Source organism: Gallinula chloropus, assembly GCF_964237585.1.
Source record: "Gallinula chloropus genome assembly, chromosome: 13".
In the NCBI taxonomy this organism is placed as follows: Eukaryota; Metazoa; Chordata; class Aves; order Gruiformes; family Rallidae; genus Gallinula; species Gallinula chloropus.
In genome coordinates, this window is record NC_140098.1 from 17,900,364 (window position 1) to 17,915,122 (window position 14,759).

The following is a 14,759-nucleotide window of genomic DNA, read 5'->3' on the forward strand; positions in this document are numbered from 1 at the left end:
CTGCCTTTGAGCCACCTGGGATCATGTTCTGCCCAAAACAAGGCACTGACTGGCATCTTGTCCCTTTTCCCTGGAGAAGGTCCCCATCACCTTCCTCCTCCATGTTGTCCTGCTATGGAAACAAGAGAGCCTGGGAAGGGAAGGGCCATAGCACCAGTCCCCAAAACACAAAGGGTTGGATAAAACAGAGTCACAGCAATGCAGTTACTAAATATCATTGTTTTATTATGCACTTTTGCTGATAAAAAGTTTGGGAAGTAGATAAAGGAAGAAATGAGCAGAGGTTGAAGTAGTCCCAGATTTTCTGAGTGAAAAATATTTTTGGTCACACTTTCAAAAAAGAAAGCACAAGCCTGTAATCAGGGGACAGATATAAACCCACAAGGAAATAAGTCTCAGTAGCAAAAGCAATAATCACAACAGTATGTACAGGACAGGAGGATTTCCACACTGGGACACAACTTAAAATAGCAGACCAAACCTGCTGAGCATCCTCTGTACACTTGCAGGAGTCTTGCATCAATGTAAAAGGTGCAGGAGGAGATAGAAGAAATACTACCATTGCAAATTAAATTGTAATCTTTTCAGTTTACTGGAAGAGCACATCACATGAGTAGGATTATGACAGAAGACCAGAATTCGTTCAAAAAGGACAGTAAAGAAGTGTGTTTACATTTAAAGCCCAGAATGCAATTGCTTTCAATTTTCTGTCATCTGAAAAGAAATTAATCATGTCAAAGCAAGGCACAGGATAGATGACCAAACCAAGGAACTCAGAGGATGAGACTTTCTTTCCAAATAGCACAGCCTTTCAAAGCCATGTGATGTGACAGGCAGTGCAGAAAGAGGGCAGGATAAATACAGGCAGCCTGCCCAACCTCTTGGCATAGGTGTTTTGTGGGAGGGTGTAGGGACAGCCCATGGCAGGGAGAACCTGATACTCCCAGAATTCATTCAGTCAAGAGGAATAACCAAAACCTGTCAGACACTGGACTGTGGTAAAGCCAACCTGAAGACTGACTGATCTTAGTTAAGTGAGCACAAGCTCTCCAAACAAAGGGAGAAACAGGAATGCAAGAAGTGGGCAAAATCTTAAGTTCATTTTAAGCTCCAAACAGAGTAAGGAACAAAAAGTACAAAAAGCAGAAGTGCCATCAGAGTTTACTAGCAATTAAAGAACACAAGCATATACAGGCAAAGCACAGAACAACCACAGCAGTGGCATCAAATTAGCAGCTGATACACTTACTATTACCTTTTATAATACTGTAGGAAGGAAATTGTTTGCTTCTTCATGAAGGTCTTGATCTGTCTCTGTTCATACACACACACCCCCACCCCAACTTATGTTGCTTAGCCTAGCAAAAAGGACACATTATAAGCATCACAACTGTACTTCACAAAATGTGGAGAGGAAAAAAAGGTCAATTGTTTCTCATGTCCAACAGCAACACAACCAAAACAAACCCTGGACTGGTCTGAAGCTGGGGTGAGAAATCTTTGCATTAGACTTCTAAGTCTTTCAAAAGGAATATGTGCAGCTTGTTATAACGTTCCAAAAGGTTGTTGACTCTCCAGGATTTTTTGTTTTCTTTCAAAAAAGAAGTTAGATGTCAGTCTAGTGGTGGTGCCTTTTTGAAGCACGCAAGAGCCATATAACCTCATAAGATATCTTACACAGAAGGCAGGAGACAAAGACATCAGGAAAATACTGAAATTTCCCTAGAAAGTCCCCATCTAGGGATAGCTTTCTATTTCTGTTTATCCACCACTTTTCCTGAACGTTAATTCTTAACACAAAGATTTACCTCTGTTTGCAAGGCAGTGTAAATGCAATTTAACAAAGACAGTAAAATAAATAGCAGTGTCTTAAAATAGAGTTTTTCCCAGTTTTCTCATCAAGCAAGACAAACGCTGATGGATACCTTAAAGATCCTTGCTTCCAGCTTCTGATGTTCTCAGCGCCCTTGGGACAGACTCAATACTCATCATCTTACTGATGAAAAAGTCATAGAACCAGAGGGGCAGGTAGCAGAAGATCCAGAGGGAGATATAAGCCCCTTTTCCAGGGGTGTACAAGCCGTGTGGTCTCTTGGCTAGCAAAGCATGCAAGATAGCACTCAGCACGGGGGAGAGGTCAGCATCACAATAGGCAGGCATGCGCAGCAGGTAGCTCTTCAGCCCCAGGAGGTAGTCTTCACCATAGTCCTGCCTTGTCTCTGCTGGGAGATTCTCCATCAGCTCCTTTTCTTGCATATCCCACAGGTCAGCTGTGCCTTGTATACCTGCAGTAGCAACATTACAGAATTGCAAGTGGGTTTGGGTATGGATTAATAAAAAGAGTGTCTATAGTCAATAGTCAGTACATTGTTCTTCACCACCACTCTGATCCACAGTTGTTCTAAACTGGGTCAGTGAAGAACAGACAAAACAGCATATTTGCTGTGAGCACTTTTACCTGGAAGAGAAGGGAAAGCATGAAGCACATGGGACAGAAAAAGCACAAGGTTCATGGTTTGGTTACCAGCTCTGCCTACACAGGCTCTTCACTTTGTGGGTGTTTCTACTCAGTGCTTATTAACAGATGTGAGTGACCATGAAAGACAGGCAAACTGAGATGAACAGGATGCTCGTCTTTTGGGTTGTAACAATGTCACTTGTGAAAGAATTGCTTATTTTGTTAACTGGCTAGACTTGTATTAGGCAAGATTTTATTTTTTTTTAAAGTCTATTTTGCTCCATCTGCATCATGGAAGAAAGCAGGCAGTGGCTTTTCCAATGCCTTTATTGTCTGTCTATCATGGAGCAAGCACTGCACATAAAGAAAAATCTTTAAATAAGTATTTCAGTCTCAAATGCCAGGACTTGTTTTGGTGCATAAAATTTTCATCCAGAGGTCTGACAATAGCTCATTGAGGCCTTGAAGATAAAGGTGTGGGCAGGAACCACTGACCACACAGTTGCTACCAGAGCCCAGCTCCCCACAGGGCCCCTCCCCAGGAGGGGAAGCATTCAAGTCTGCAGGGTTTTAAGAGCCACTTTTCATCAACATAAAAATTGTGTCCATGAAGTCAACAGGACTTCCTGAGCAGGCAGCAGTAGAACTTATGTTGTTCTCAGGTAGCTGCCAGGCATGACCACAGACCTGAGAGACACCCATCCTGCTATCAGGTGGGCACAGGGTGCAGAAGGAGATGAGCCTGCAACCCAGATGGGCTCTGCAGAACATGCTCAGAGCAGTGGAGGGAGGATTTGGAACAAAACCAGGAGCACAGCAGAGGGAAGGAGTGGGGAGGAAAGCTCAGGGTGATATAGAGTAATACTGACAGCAGGTAAGCAGGATGGCAGGTATTGCTGCAGAAACTTCAATGCAAGACTGAGCAGCTCAATAAAAGGAGCTCTGATACTGAGACAGGTAGGACTGACAGTGAGTTCTGAAGCTCTTACACCAGACAAGTAAGCTTTAACTCCCAAACCAACTACACAACGATGCCCAATTTTTTAAAGCTTCAACAAAGCTGGAGCAGCTGGAAAGCACCAACCACCTGAACACCACCCTGTCTCAAAGCAAAGGGAGCTCTCCCCTCAGCCCAGGAGAAAGGCAGAGGCAGGCAGTGTGCAGAACTGGAGGGAACAGCTCTATCAAAATCTCACGTGGATCTTCATTTCCCTAACCAACGGGAAGAACGGGGAAAAAAAGCCTGACTGCTGAGAATCATTCTGAGCTCTGTTTGAGCATGTTGGACTACAGGGAAAGAGGCGAGGCAGAAAGAACTACCCAAAAATGTCAAATACCAACCTGTTTGGAAGCCTGATGGATGAATTGCGGCAACTTTAATTCCCCATTTGGAAAGCTCTTGCCTCATTACTCCAGAAAACATGGACAGAGCTGCTTTTGATGCACCATATGCAGCATACCTCGGTAGTGGAATGCCTCCTGCAGGAGCAATATAAACATGATAAAGCTCGGCAGCGGCTCTTTCCAGCCTTTATTTTCGTGATTTAGAAGGAAGATTATAGCGCAACCAAAATTATGCGGCTCTCACTGAGGTTAAAGACAAGCCAGTGAGGGAGTAATTTCTTTCTGGAGGTTAAAAAAAGTGAAAGTTGTAAATTAGCAGTTGCTCATAGCAGTTACGCTCAGTAACACCTGATAAGACACCTTGTACAGCAGAAAAAAAATAAACTGTATTGCATTTAAGGGTAAAAACTGCTGAAAATTACAACTGTTGGTTTCAGAAACACAGATAATGTTTTAGTTCGTATAAATAGTGAAGCAATAGTTTAATGCTGCTGTTCTTGTTGTCACTGTAGCACGAATTTCAAGCTCCTGCTATAAACCACAGTTACAACTGGGTAAGTAATCTCAATTCTAGCTTTATAAAGCCAACCTATCTTCCAGGTCTTTCCAACTAGTTTCAGAAAGACTGGAGACAACAGCGTAAGAGCAGGGAAAACCTCTGTGGACAAAGCAAAGTTGGAATCATGTCTCCCAGGCGACAGGACTCTCCAAGACGTACCATTGAAGCAGATCCTCTGCCTATAATATATCTCATTTTCTCAATAACAGCACTTGTTCAGATGGAAGAGATAAATGTGCCTAAAATACTGTCTGTTTTCCAAAAATAAATCCTTTTCTTTTTTCCCCCCAAAAAAATAAAAAGCTTACAGGAAAGAGTATCTTCTTACAGCTATTTCCTCTGTTCCAAAAACTGCCAGATTGACACTTTTTCAGCTTTAGAGAAGTCCAATGATGCTTAGATTTGAGCATCTTCCTCTTCTTCAGCCCCACCCCACTTTCTCCACAAGGTTGGTGTTATCACTGCCAGATTTAGGGGTCATGCTAGCCACCATGGGCTCTGTTGGCACAGCAGGGAGAAGGGAACAGAAGCAGCAACCTTTCTCTTTGAGACACGTCACTCCTCCTGCCTGCACGGGCAGTTGGGCACATCCCCTGGTACAGCTTCCACTTCAAACATTACACATTTAGAAGAAAACTCTTCCATACAAGGGCATTTTCAGGTAATCCACTGGTGCCATTTATTGGGTTTTGTACTGCAGTGACCAAGTTATCACAAGGGGTTCTTCAAAGGAATGACTCTCTGTAAGAAGTCATGCCAATTAGATGTTAATTATTCTTCTGTATGCATCTGAATAAGCTTGAGTTTCAATTGGTCTGAGCCAATTGAATCACATACTTCTTCCCTCTGAGGTCAGGCTAACCTCGAGTCCAGTTAAATTAGCTCCACACAGACAAGAATAGATTTGGCACAACAAGACCTCACTAACTTCTCTGCTAATGTTTTACCAAAGGACCCTCAGACCCTGCGTTAAGAGGAAGCTATTTACCCAAACCAGCTCGTGTGCAGGAACGTCTGCAAGAGCAGCTACAGTTTAAACAGAGTCATTATCAACCTCTGTAAGGGCAAAGGACTCAGTACAGGGAAGGTCTCCATTTCTCCCTGCAAGGCAGCTCAGGGATTCGAGTCGAGTTAAGACATCTGCCCCAAAACACCAAAAGTGCAAGTTTCATTCGGGTGCTCAGGGAAAACACAGGCATGTCCTCTGCCTCTGTGCTTGCAGGGGCTGGTGGCCTCAGCAGCACCAGGAAGGTCCTTCTGATAATTATCCCCGATTTCTTTAAGCGTCTGCAACAAACCATACACACAGTCATGCAAATACAAAAGGTAATTGGGATTAAAATAGAAAGCAGGAGACAGCAGCATCAAATCTAGACTGTGGCCACATGTTCAGTGTAAGCATGAATGCAAGGTGATGCTTGCCCAGGCCACCACAGCAACACAGCAGTACTGCAGGGGCACAAACTGCACAGAAATAGGGGTCTGATGAGACAAGACAAAGGAAGATTTGAGAAGCAGCTGATATGGCAAATCCTTATGAGATCTTAAGCTAAAATACTTTCCAGCTTCATGACATCCTGCTTCCAGCAGGTCTCATTTTCAAAGGAGCATTCTTGCTCCTCAGCTGTTGGCTACCAGATACTGTGTTACTTCTGCTCCTACAATTTACTATCTCAGCTGTCCCCCTAGAATAGAAGGTCATGGTACAAAGACATATATATAGTAAATACAGGATCCAATTCATAGGACAAAACCACAGAGCATATTATAAGCTGTTAAATATTTTTAAAGTTACTTTATTAGCAAAAAGGTACCATCTTTCTAATATGCTAGGCTGAAGTATTTTTAAGAAAATAAAATATTTTTATAAACACACACACTCTCTCTTCAGGTCCCACGTTATTAGCAGATCATGGTCTAGGACAGGGCACTCTGGAAAGAGCCATAGGATGTAAAATAAAACTGCCTCCTGTTCTTGAAGAATTAAACGTGTTTTTTTCAGCAGGTGACTCATCTTTGTGCTTTCTCACTCTACACTGTAGCATTTGAGCCCTACAAGGCTACAGAGGTGGAGCCAACTGAAATATCTAATATTTGTTATAGACTGTGACCAACAGCACACATCATCAACATACCCAAAACATATCTATGCTTTGATTTTAACCCAAGTATTCAAAAAAGACCAAAACTTTAGCTGTAACCAGTCCAAATAGAAGAAAAACCTGTCTCTGTACAAAACAGCTTTGAGGCATCTCCATTATGTGGTTCAATGACACACAAATTGAGGTGGTCACAGACTTCTGCTGGAACATGTTACAGAAACATCTGTGATTTACCACCCATCTTTCTGGAAACTCAGAGCTACCACTCAAAGCATCTGTAACACAAGATCTGAATTTTAGTGTCTTTATGTAACAGCATATTTTTAGCCATATTAAACTCTTCTGCTTCAAGGGCTGGTTTCTGGGAATAGTCTCCCAAACAAAAGAAAACCCTACACATATTACTCAGATACCAATCCTCTAGGTGTACTGACAGGGCTGACTGACACCTTCCTCAGCACTTTTGCCACAGAAGTTAGTTGTTGTTGCACCAGAGATTTATTTGGTGCTTTAGTACAGCTCACCTGCCATGCTGGACATGTTGACCAGCCTCCCCCGGGATCTCCGAAGTAACGGTAAGAAAGTCTTGGACACTTCTACAGCCCCGAAGAAATTCACTGCCATGCACTGCCTGAACGTGCTCATGGGGAGCAGCTCACCATCAGCAGGGAAGCCCAGGATGCCTGCATTGTTCACAACTCCCCAGAGCCCTGGGTAAAGGAAAAAGCACAGGGAAACAGAACAGGAAGTTAACCCCTTAAAGATTGAACTGATGAGCTGAATAGCACCTTGAGATCAAAGCAGAGATCACCTGCAGATAATCCCCTTCCTTGAATGGTCATCACCATTTTTCATGTTTCTCAAAGCAGGATTCATCAATATAAATACTGGCTGCCCAGACTATAGCATGAAGTGGTCCTACACACAGGAGCCATGATGCAGTCAACAAGTAACAGATGTGCCTTGTAAGCAGATACATTGGTATGTCCATTATCATGGCAAAAAAAGCCATACCTGTATTTTGCACCTTCTCTGAGACTTCTAGATAGGCTTCCTTGACCTGGGTGGCATTGGTTATATCCAGCTGCAGGAGAGCGAGTCTCTCCGAACAGGTCCGTCGCAGTTCCTCAGCTCCAGGTCCATCCTTGTTCAAAACCCCAGCAAACACAACAAAACCTAAGTTATCCAGGTATTTAGCCAGGGCATGTCCAATCCCGGTGTCACTTCCTGAAAACGTAAAAGATACACTTGAAAAGTCAATCTGTCCTACACCATCATCTAAAGAAGGGAAAGGAAAGCAGGGGTGAAAAAAGGCACACATAGGAAATACATGGAAACATAAACAAAAAGTCACTGAAATACATATGGCAGCAGGAAGAAAGGTTCAGCTCTGAAGGTTTGAGGAGCTGGCCCTTTGCATGCTCCAGAGAGACCGATAAACCATGTACTGATACCCTCAAGCTCATTCTCTACCACTGATAGAATCTAGAATTATTTCATATGTACAGAAGAAATAAAACCTCAGGTTAGGTTTACACAAATGTTCAGATTGATAATTCAATTTGAAGTCCCAGATGGACAAAGCAATTATAGGGCATTGAATTCAAATAAATGTTTGGATTCTATTTCTATATTCAAACAAACAACATTATTTTATTCAAACATCTACCACCCACATCCTTCTGATATACACATTTTTTCACAGGCTCCCACCAAGCTAAAGCTAAACAACTGTTTCTTTGCCTGCAAAGGAGTTCAGGACTTTCAAACCCTAAGAAAGATTCAGAATGGCATTTTCAGGTTAAAATAAGTAGCACCAGATATTTAATTCATGCAAGTTCACATCAGAATTTCTCTTATCCTCTCTATTCCCCTCTAAGCTTTCTCCATATAAAGCAATGAACTACCAAAGGCAGGAAGCCCCATTAAAGGAAAGACACATCAATGAGTTTTTCCAGTCACGATTATGTGACTCCTCCCACCAGGTAACAGTGACGTTAAATAGTCCAACTGATTCACAAGTCTCTCCCTTTGATACGGCATTTTGCTGCCATGATCTTTAGATACTTATGTTTTCTCTCCCAATTACTGTTTCTAATTCCAGTTTCCATTCTTCCCATCTACAGAGATATTCCTCACTTATGAGGATATCATCTCACCTGTCTGCCCACCAAGACTCCCAGTGAAGCAACACAGGGCTCTGCTAGAGACAGGGAAGGACTTTATAAGGAGTGTGCTGCAGGAGTTTTGCAAAGGACAATATCTGAAGGAAAATGAGGGGCTTAAGAAATGAATGCACTTCTTATACAGCAACACAGAGATGTGGTAGCACAGCCCATGATATTGCACCACACCCTCCACTGTAACTGCAGCAAAGAAAGCTCCTGGATGCCGATGTGCACGGAGACCCATGGAGCTATCCCAGAACTTGGCTGTCTCCTGGAATAGCAATTTATTACATAAACACTCAGCTTCCAAACCCACCTGCACAGCTGGAAACGTGAATGCAGGACAAAGGGCTCTCCTGACAGATTTTTTTATTATTTCCTTGTTTGTGAAAGAGCTGCACTAGACCCTACTTAACCCTACAAGAAACTTAAAAGGGTTAATCTGTGATATGAGCACACCAAGGTGGATATTACCACAGTTATTCACAGTCCTACTCCTGCAGTATGTATCTGTAGTCAACAGAATTTGGCTGCTAAAGCCACTCATCTTACTCATGCTACATATTCATTTCTGGGTTCTGCCTTTTAACTGCAGCTTTACCCCAAAAGGTAAAATAGACTAATTCCAGTTGAATTGAGAGAGAAAAATGTACTAAACACCTGGAACAATCAGTGCAAGTCATGGTCTACTTAAAAATGCATTTTAAGAAAAGGATTCAGCCTGCAGTTTGCTGAAGATGTAGCAGAGCACCACATTCCACACTTAGCTTCTCCTGCCCTGATCTGAAAAAGCAGAACAAAGCCACATTTTTGGAATTCCCTAAAGAGACATGAAGAGGCCTGTAACTATCCCAAAGTCATGACAGATAGCTGGGTTTGGGGGTGGGGTGCCTTTCCTTCTTTTAGTGAAAAGCCCCCTGTTGCTGTATCAAATTTCATCCTTTCCAGTAAGTGCACAGCCACAGAGCTACACCTTACTCAAGTTTTACAATGTAGCTTTAACCTCGGAAGGGGCAAAGGGCTCAACAGATAGGGTTGGGTGTAGCAAGCCCAGGAAGGAAATGAAAAGCAGTGTTTACCTGTGCAGGGTTTGTCCCCAGCTTTTATCAAAACCAGCCTGAACTCAGTTTCAGACCTTACTGAAGTCTAAAGAAACTTTACCCTCATGAAATACCAACTGTAGTTAGGTGCCTATAGAGAAACAGTTGAGAATGCCACACACAGACACCTTGTTTCTATGTGAAAAACAATTTATGAACGATTACATTTATTAGAAGAAAGGCTGTCATTGCTGACTGTAACTGAATCAAACAGACCAAGTTAAGTGGAGAAGTTCATCCCACTGCACACAGAATAACCAAGACACTTACAGTTTCTGCTTCTTCAGATCTTCACAGTAATTTAATTTTTAGGGAAGCTGGCTATTTGGTCTATCAAACTGTGCTAATGTGTTTGCATGCCCACAGGCTTCTGTTTAAAGTCACTGTCAGCAAGAGGATCAACACAAAGATCTCACCAATGACTAGGAGACTGCTCACATGCCCACAGTTGTTCATGTGAAAAAGCATTTTGAACACTGGGCAGAGTTTTCCCATATCACAGCAGTCCAGTGAACTGCTGGTTTACCAAAACAATGTCCAGCAGTACCCATACCAGGGACATCCAAAACTAAACGTGACAGAACCCAGAGAGAAGCACAGATGACTCCATCCTCTGGCCAAAGGCAGCCATCTCACAAGTGTTGTGTGGCAGCTGCCCAGTGCACAGCAGCATCCCTCAACCCCACAGGGCTGAAGGCAGGAGAAAGAAGAAAATAAACCCCATTTGCCATGAAGTGCCTGCCTCAGGTCTTGTCTAAATCGGAGAAAATGAGACCAAAAATTATTTAAAAGCATTTTGCACCTGCACACAGGCACTACAGTTGGTAAAGGGAAGAGCACTGCTAAGCCATTTAAAAGAAACATGATGAGTAAAGCTTTCAGATCAGCTGATGGAGGGTTTGATTGATTGCATATCAGCCTGGTTTCAAACAAAGACCAAGAGGAGTCTCCTCACATGTGTCAGCTGTCAGAGGTGTCCAAACTTGCATTTCTTCAGGACATTTGCAGCACAGGTACAAAGAAAGCACATTCATTTGCTGGGACGTATCAAACGTTCTTCACTCCCCTACACTGCTTTAAGCCAAACTCTCCAGGGCAGGTAAGCTCTGAGAGTGCTTTTTCCTGGAGAACTGCAGTCTTAAAAAGAACCCAACATGATGCCCAAATGCAAGCACAACCTCTGTGTTTTCAGAGTGGGAAAGGAGTGCCCCCTCCCACCCTTGATACTCATCTGATATACCTGGAGGGAGGAACCCAGCCCACAGGTAAAGCCTGAAGGGAGAACCTGTTCCTCGTTTTCTCCTCTCTTAACTTTTCTATTTAACCCCCATCTTAACGCTCGTTAGGCAAATCTAAATTATTTCCAGGTGCCCCTATAAAACAAAATGAAATTCTGCAAGAAATAGCTATATAAACCAAAGCAACTTAATTCAGCTTTCCAGAGGGGAAAGATATAAAATTAAAAAAAAAAGAAAGAAAGAAAGAAAGAAAGGGAAAGTTAACAGTGCAAGCAGCAGTTGGCAGGCACTCCAGCTTAAAGGTTTGATTAATACAAATAAACAACATTTAAAGTTTTAGAAGAAACAGGAGAAAAGCCATAAAACTACAAACATGCCATCTTTGCAAACTAAAAGTAGGTTTTGAGCAGATCAGGGTGTTAATAAAGCCTGAATTAATTAGCTCCAAACTTTTACTGCTAGTGAAGGAAATTACTCGCTCCTGAATGATTTCTTGCATGGTCTCAAAGAGATGGCACCAAACCAGCATCTTGAAATATACATGTGAGATACACAGTGTGCACAGTCTAAGTGGGCACACGGAAAAATAACCATACATCTGTAACCACTGCAATAAATTCAAGTAAACAAAAGTAATGTATGAGCGCAGTGTTCTGAGGGCTTCCAGAAATTAATGTCTCTCCTAAAAAAATTAGACCATCATAAGTATTCTTCTGCTTTTTGCACCAGCTAATTTCACAAGTATGTCTAAAAAGCTACTTGCAAAGATTAAATGAGATACTAAAAAATAATAGCCTCTATTAAGATGCTTTTCTACTTAATTTCAGAATACTTATTTACCTGGAAAAAAACATCTCTGGCAAAGCAAATAAAATCAGCAAAAAGAAAATAATAATAAAAGGAACCCTTATGAGCATGCATTTCTTACATACCCAACCCAAGGATGTAAAGTTTTCCAGCCCACTTGTGAGAAAAGCCAGCTTCTGCTTCCCAGAGCAAGCCTGAGGCACCTTACCTGTGATGAGCACGGCTTTGTCGCCCACAGGCAGCAGCACCCTGCCACCTGGGTACACAGAGGAGATGAGGCAGGCTGCACAAAACACCACCAGCCCCCCACCAGCGCCCAGCATGGCCACGCACAGCAGCCCCAGCAAAGTGAGCAGAAGGCTCCACACCAGCACATTTGTTTTCTCTGCCAGGCTCCTCTTGGCCACGCAGAGCATGGTCACCCCAAAAAGCAGGGTGACACCCACCCAGAGCCATCCAAGGGGGCTGCTGACAAGAGCATCCATCAGCAGGGGCAAGAAGCAAGCACAGGCACCCCACCACTGGCTGGGTAAAAGCAGGTGTTGCTAAATGCAGCGTGTGTTATATAGGAGCAGGGGGTGGGGCAGAGAAAGGGGACTCTGTTTAAAGGTTTGACATAATCTCACTTACCCTCGACATCAGCCAGAAGCAGAAGCCTTCCTTTTCTTACCTTTTATTCCTTCTGCCTGACAGCTCCACCTTCTGAACAATATGCTGGCTGGATAATGATTGGGAATGGACATGATGTAGCAAGCGCTGGCTTCAGGAAAAAATTAACTGCTATGTTTTATATGTTTAAAGTACGTTTTCCTAGGCAGTGAAAACAGAACAGCTTCCATTACAGGAAATAGTTGGAATTTCCTGCCTAAAAACTTAAGGTGTAGTTTCAGTAGAACTGATTTTTGAGGGACAGGAACAAGCCTGGACAGGGCTATTTACTCTCTGTAGTGCAAACTATGTGGTTAGCACTGGGCTTTATCACACATGGACCACCCTCCTCTTTCAACAAAAAGCCCAAGATGACCTTCCCTGCTTTAGTGCATACCTTTGGCTATTTACCTACTCCACATTCAGTGAATACCTATGGTTAACTGACATTCATGGGGGTCTGGGAGGCTGGGAAAGGGTGAGTGCTGGTGTGCCTTTAAGGACCCTCTGGTAAGTGAAAACACATAGCACACCTGAGACTGAGTCTTCAGTTGACCTCCAGTGACAACATCCACCCTAGTTTTAACAGGCATCACTTGTTCAACACCCACAGCAAGTTGGGGAAAAGAATGTAATCAGTTAGATGTAATTGAGATGTAACACCTATTGTGGTGTACTCTAAAGGGTATTCAAAGAGTCAGAGACTTTTAAAATCCATCCAGCTAAAAGTATTGAAATGTAACTTAAGCTTGTTTAACCCTGTTTAAAAATCCCCGCTAACTGGTTTGAGAGACACATCTGAGTTATCACACAACCAGCTAACATGTATAACTGTATATATTAGCATGTGTAGCATGTATGATGTAGCTGGTTTCCTGAAAGAAAATGTAGTGCTGGCCTATTTTATTTTAGACAGACGTGGGAAGGAAGATTGAAGCACAGGGTGCAAACCTAACATGAAACACAAGCACATTTCAATTCCATTATTCCTTTGGGGTTTTATGGGGTGACAAATCTGTTGAATATAAGTTTTTACAGCCAGTAAAAAATGTTTACATACCCCTATGGGTAGTTTACATGAGAGATGAGGTCACTTTCTTAAAACAACATTAATCTTGAGGTCTGCTCACCATTCATTACTATTGTGAACACTCCATCCATTCTCCCACTAGTGCACAAAGTGTAAACTAATTTCACTTCTCTTTCCCATTTACTGCTTCTGCTTTTCTTAGGATCCTGGTCTTGAGGTTGATTGTACCTTGGTTCCCATTAAGGCATGTTCTTAAAGATTTCAGAATTTTGCTTTCTGTCCCTGTTTGGTCTTTATTGCATGACTCAGATGATCATAAATGCACTGGCATTTAAAGCATCTGCTCTCACACTTGAGGATACAGCGAGTTGGAGTTCTTGCACAGTGGGATGTGGGGCTGAAATGATCACCCAGGCTCCCGTCAGCCTGTGGGAAGGGGACAGAGGCTAGCAATGAGCCGTGGCAGCCACCATGCCTGGTCCCTGTAGAACAATCTCCATTTGAGTCCTCCCCTCTCCTCCATGCTCCTCTGTTACGTCCCCCCACTCAAAAGCACACATGCACATGCACACCCCCCTTTCTCACACACTGAATTGGATGGGGGGGGATACATGGATTGCCGGTGATGCCATATGTGTGCATTGTACACCCAACTGAGTGCTGACATTGCACAGGGCAAAACAACTGTGGGAAGAGCTGGTGAGGACTGATCTCTGTCTGGGTTAATGTTGAATTTATATTTTTAATATAAAGCATTGAAGGTTTCTTTTCATGAGAAACTGGCCATGTTAAACCTGGTGTGCGAACAGAATGGTGCATAGATCATACTTGCCATGAGACAGGTGGCTGTGAGAAAAGAGGCTGTGATCTACAACAGGCTGAGAGAACATTAATTTGGAGTACCCACTTCATGAACGTTCTGCCCTTTCTCCAACACCAGCAGAACCAGATTGCTACGTGAGGATTTTTCAGGACAAGTTTGCAGTGAGAAAAGTTTTATCATCTCATACCCATTCTCCACCTTAAGAAAGCACCCTCTTCACTCTCTACCTCTTTTGTATGTCTCCAGTTTTCACAGCTGTACATTAACATTGAGTTTGCATTACGTCCTATTTCTCAATGCAATGCCTCCTCAAGCTATGAACATACACCTTTATTTCACCACCTTCTTGGTAGTTTTGCTGGAAAAGATGTGGATCCTCCAAATTATCAGGATGTTGCATCAACATGGCATCTGTGTTACAAGGGAGATGGATCTGAGCTAATTGATTTTGAGCTAGGCTTGACCTGCCTTTGCCAGGACAC

The 14,759-nt window shown here is 42.9% G+C and overlaps 1 protein-coding gene across 1 annotated transcript; it reads right to left on the bottom strand.

Moving 5' to 3' along the window:
* Positions 1-1,926: 1,926 nt before the first annotated feature.
* Positions 1,927-12,261, bottom strand: HSD17B2 (hydroxysteroid 17-beta dehydrogenase 2; the record flags this gene model as incomplete). Its single annotated transcript, XM_084270212.1, has 5 exons — positions 1,927-2,285; positions 3,800-3,937; positions 6,988-7,173; positions 7,478-7,690; positions 11,985-12,261. 5 exons carry the CDS (start codon positions 12,259-12,261, stop codon positions 1,927-1,929), a joined length of 1,173 nt encoding a protein of 390 aa, XP_084126338.1.
* Between the last annotated feature and the right edge of the window lie 2,498 nt (positions 12,262-14,759).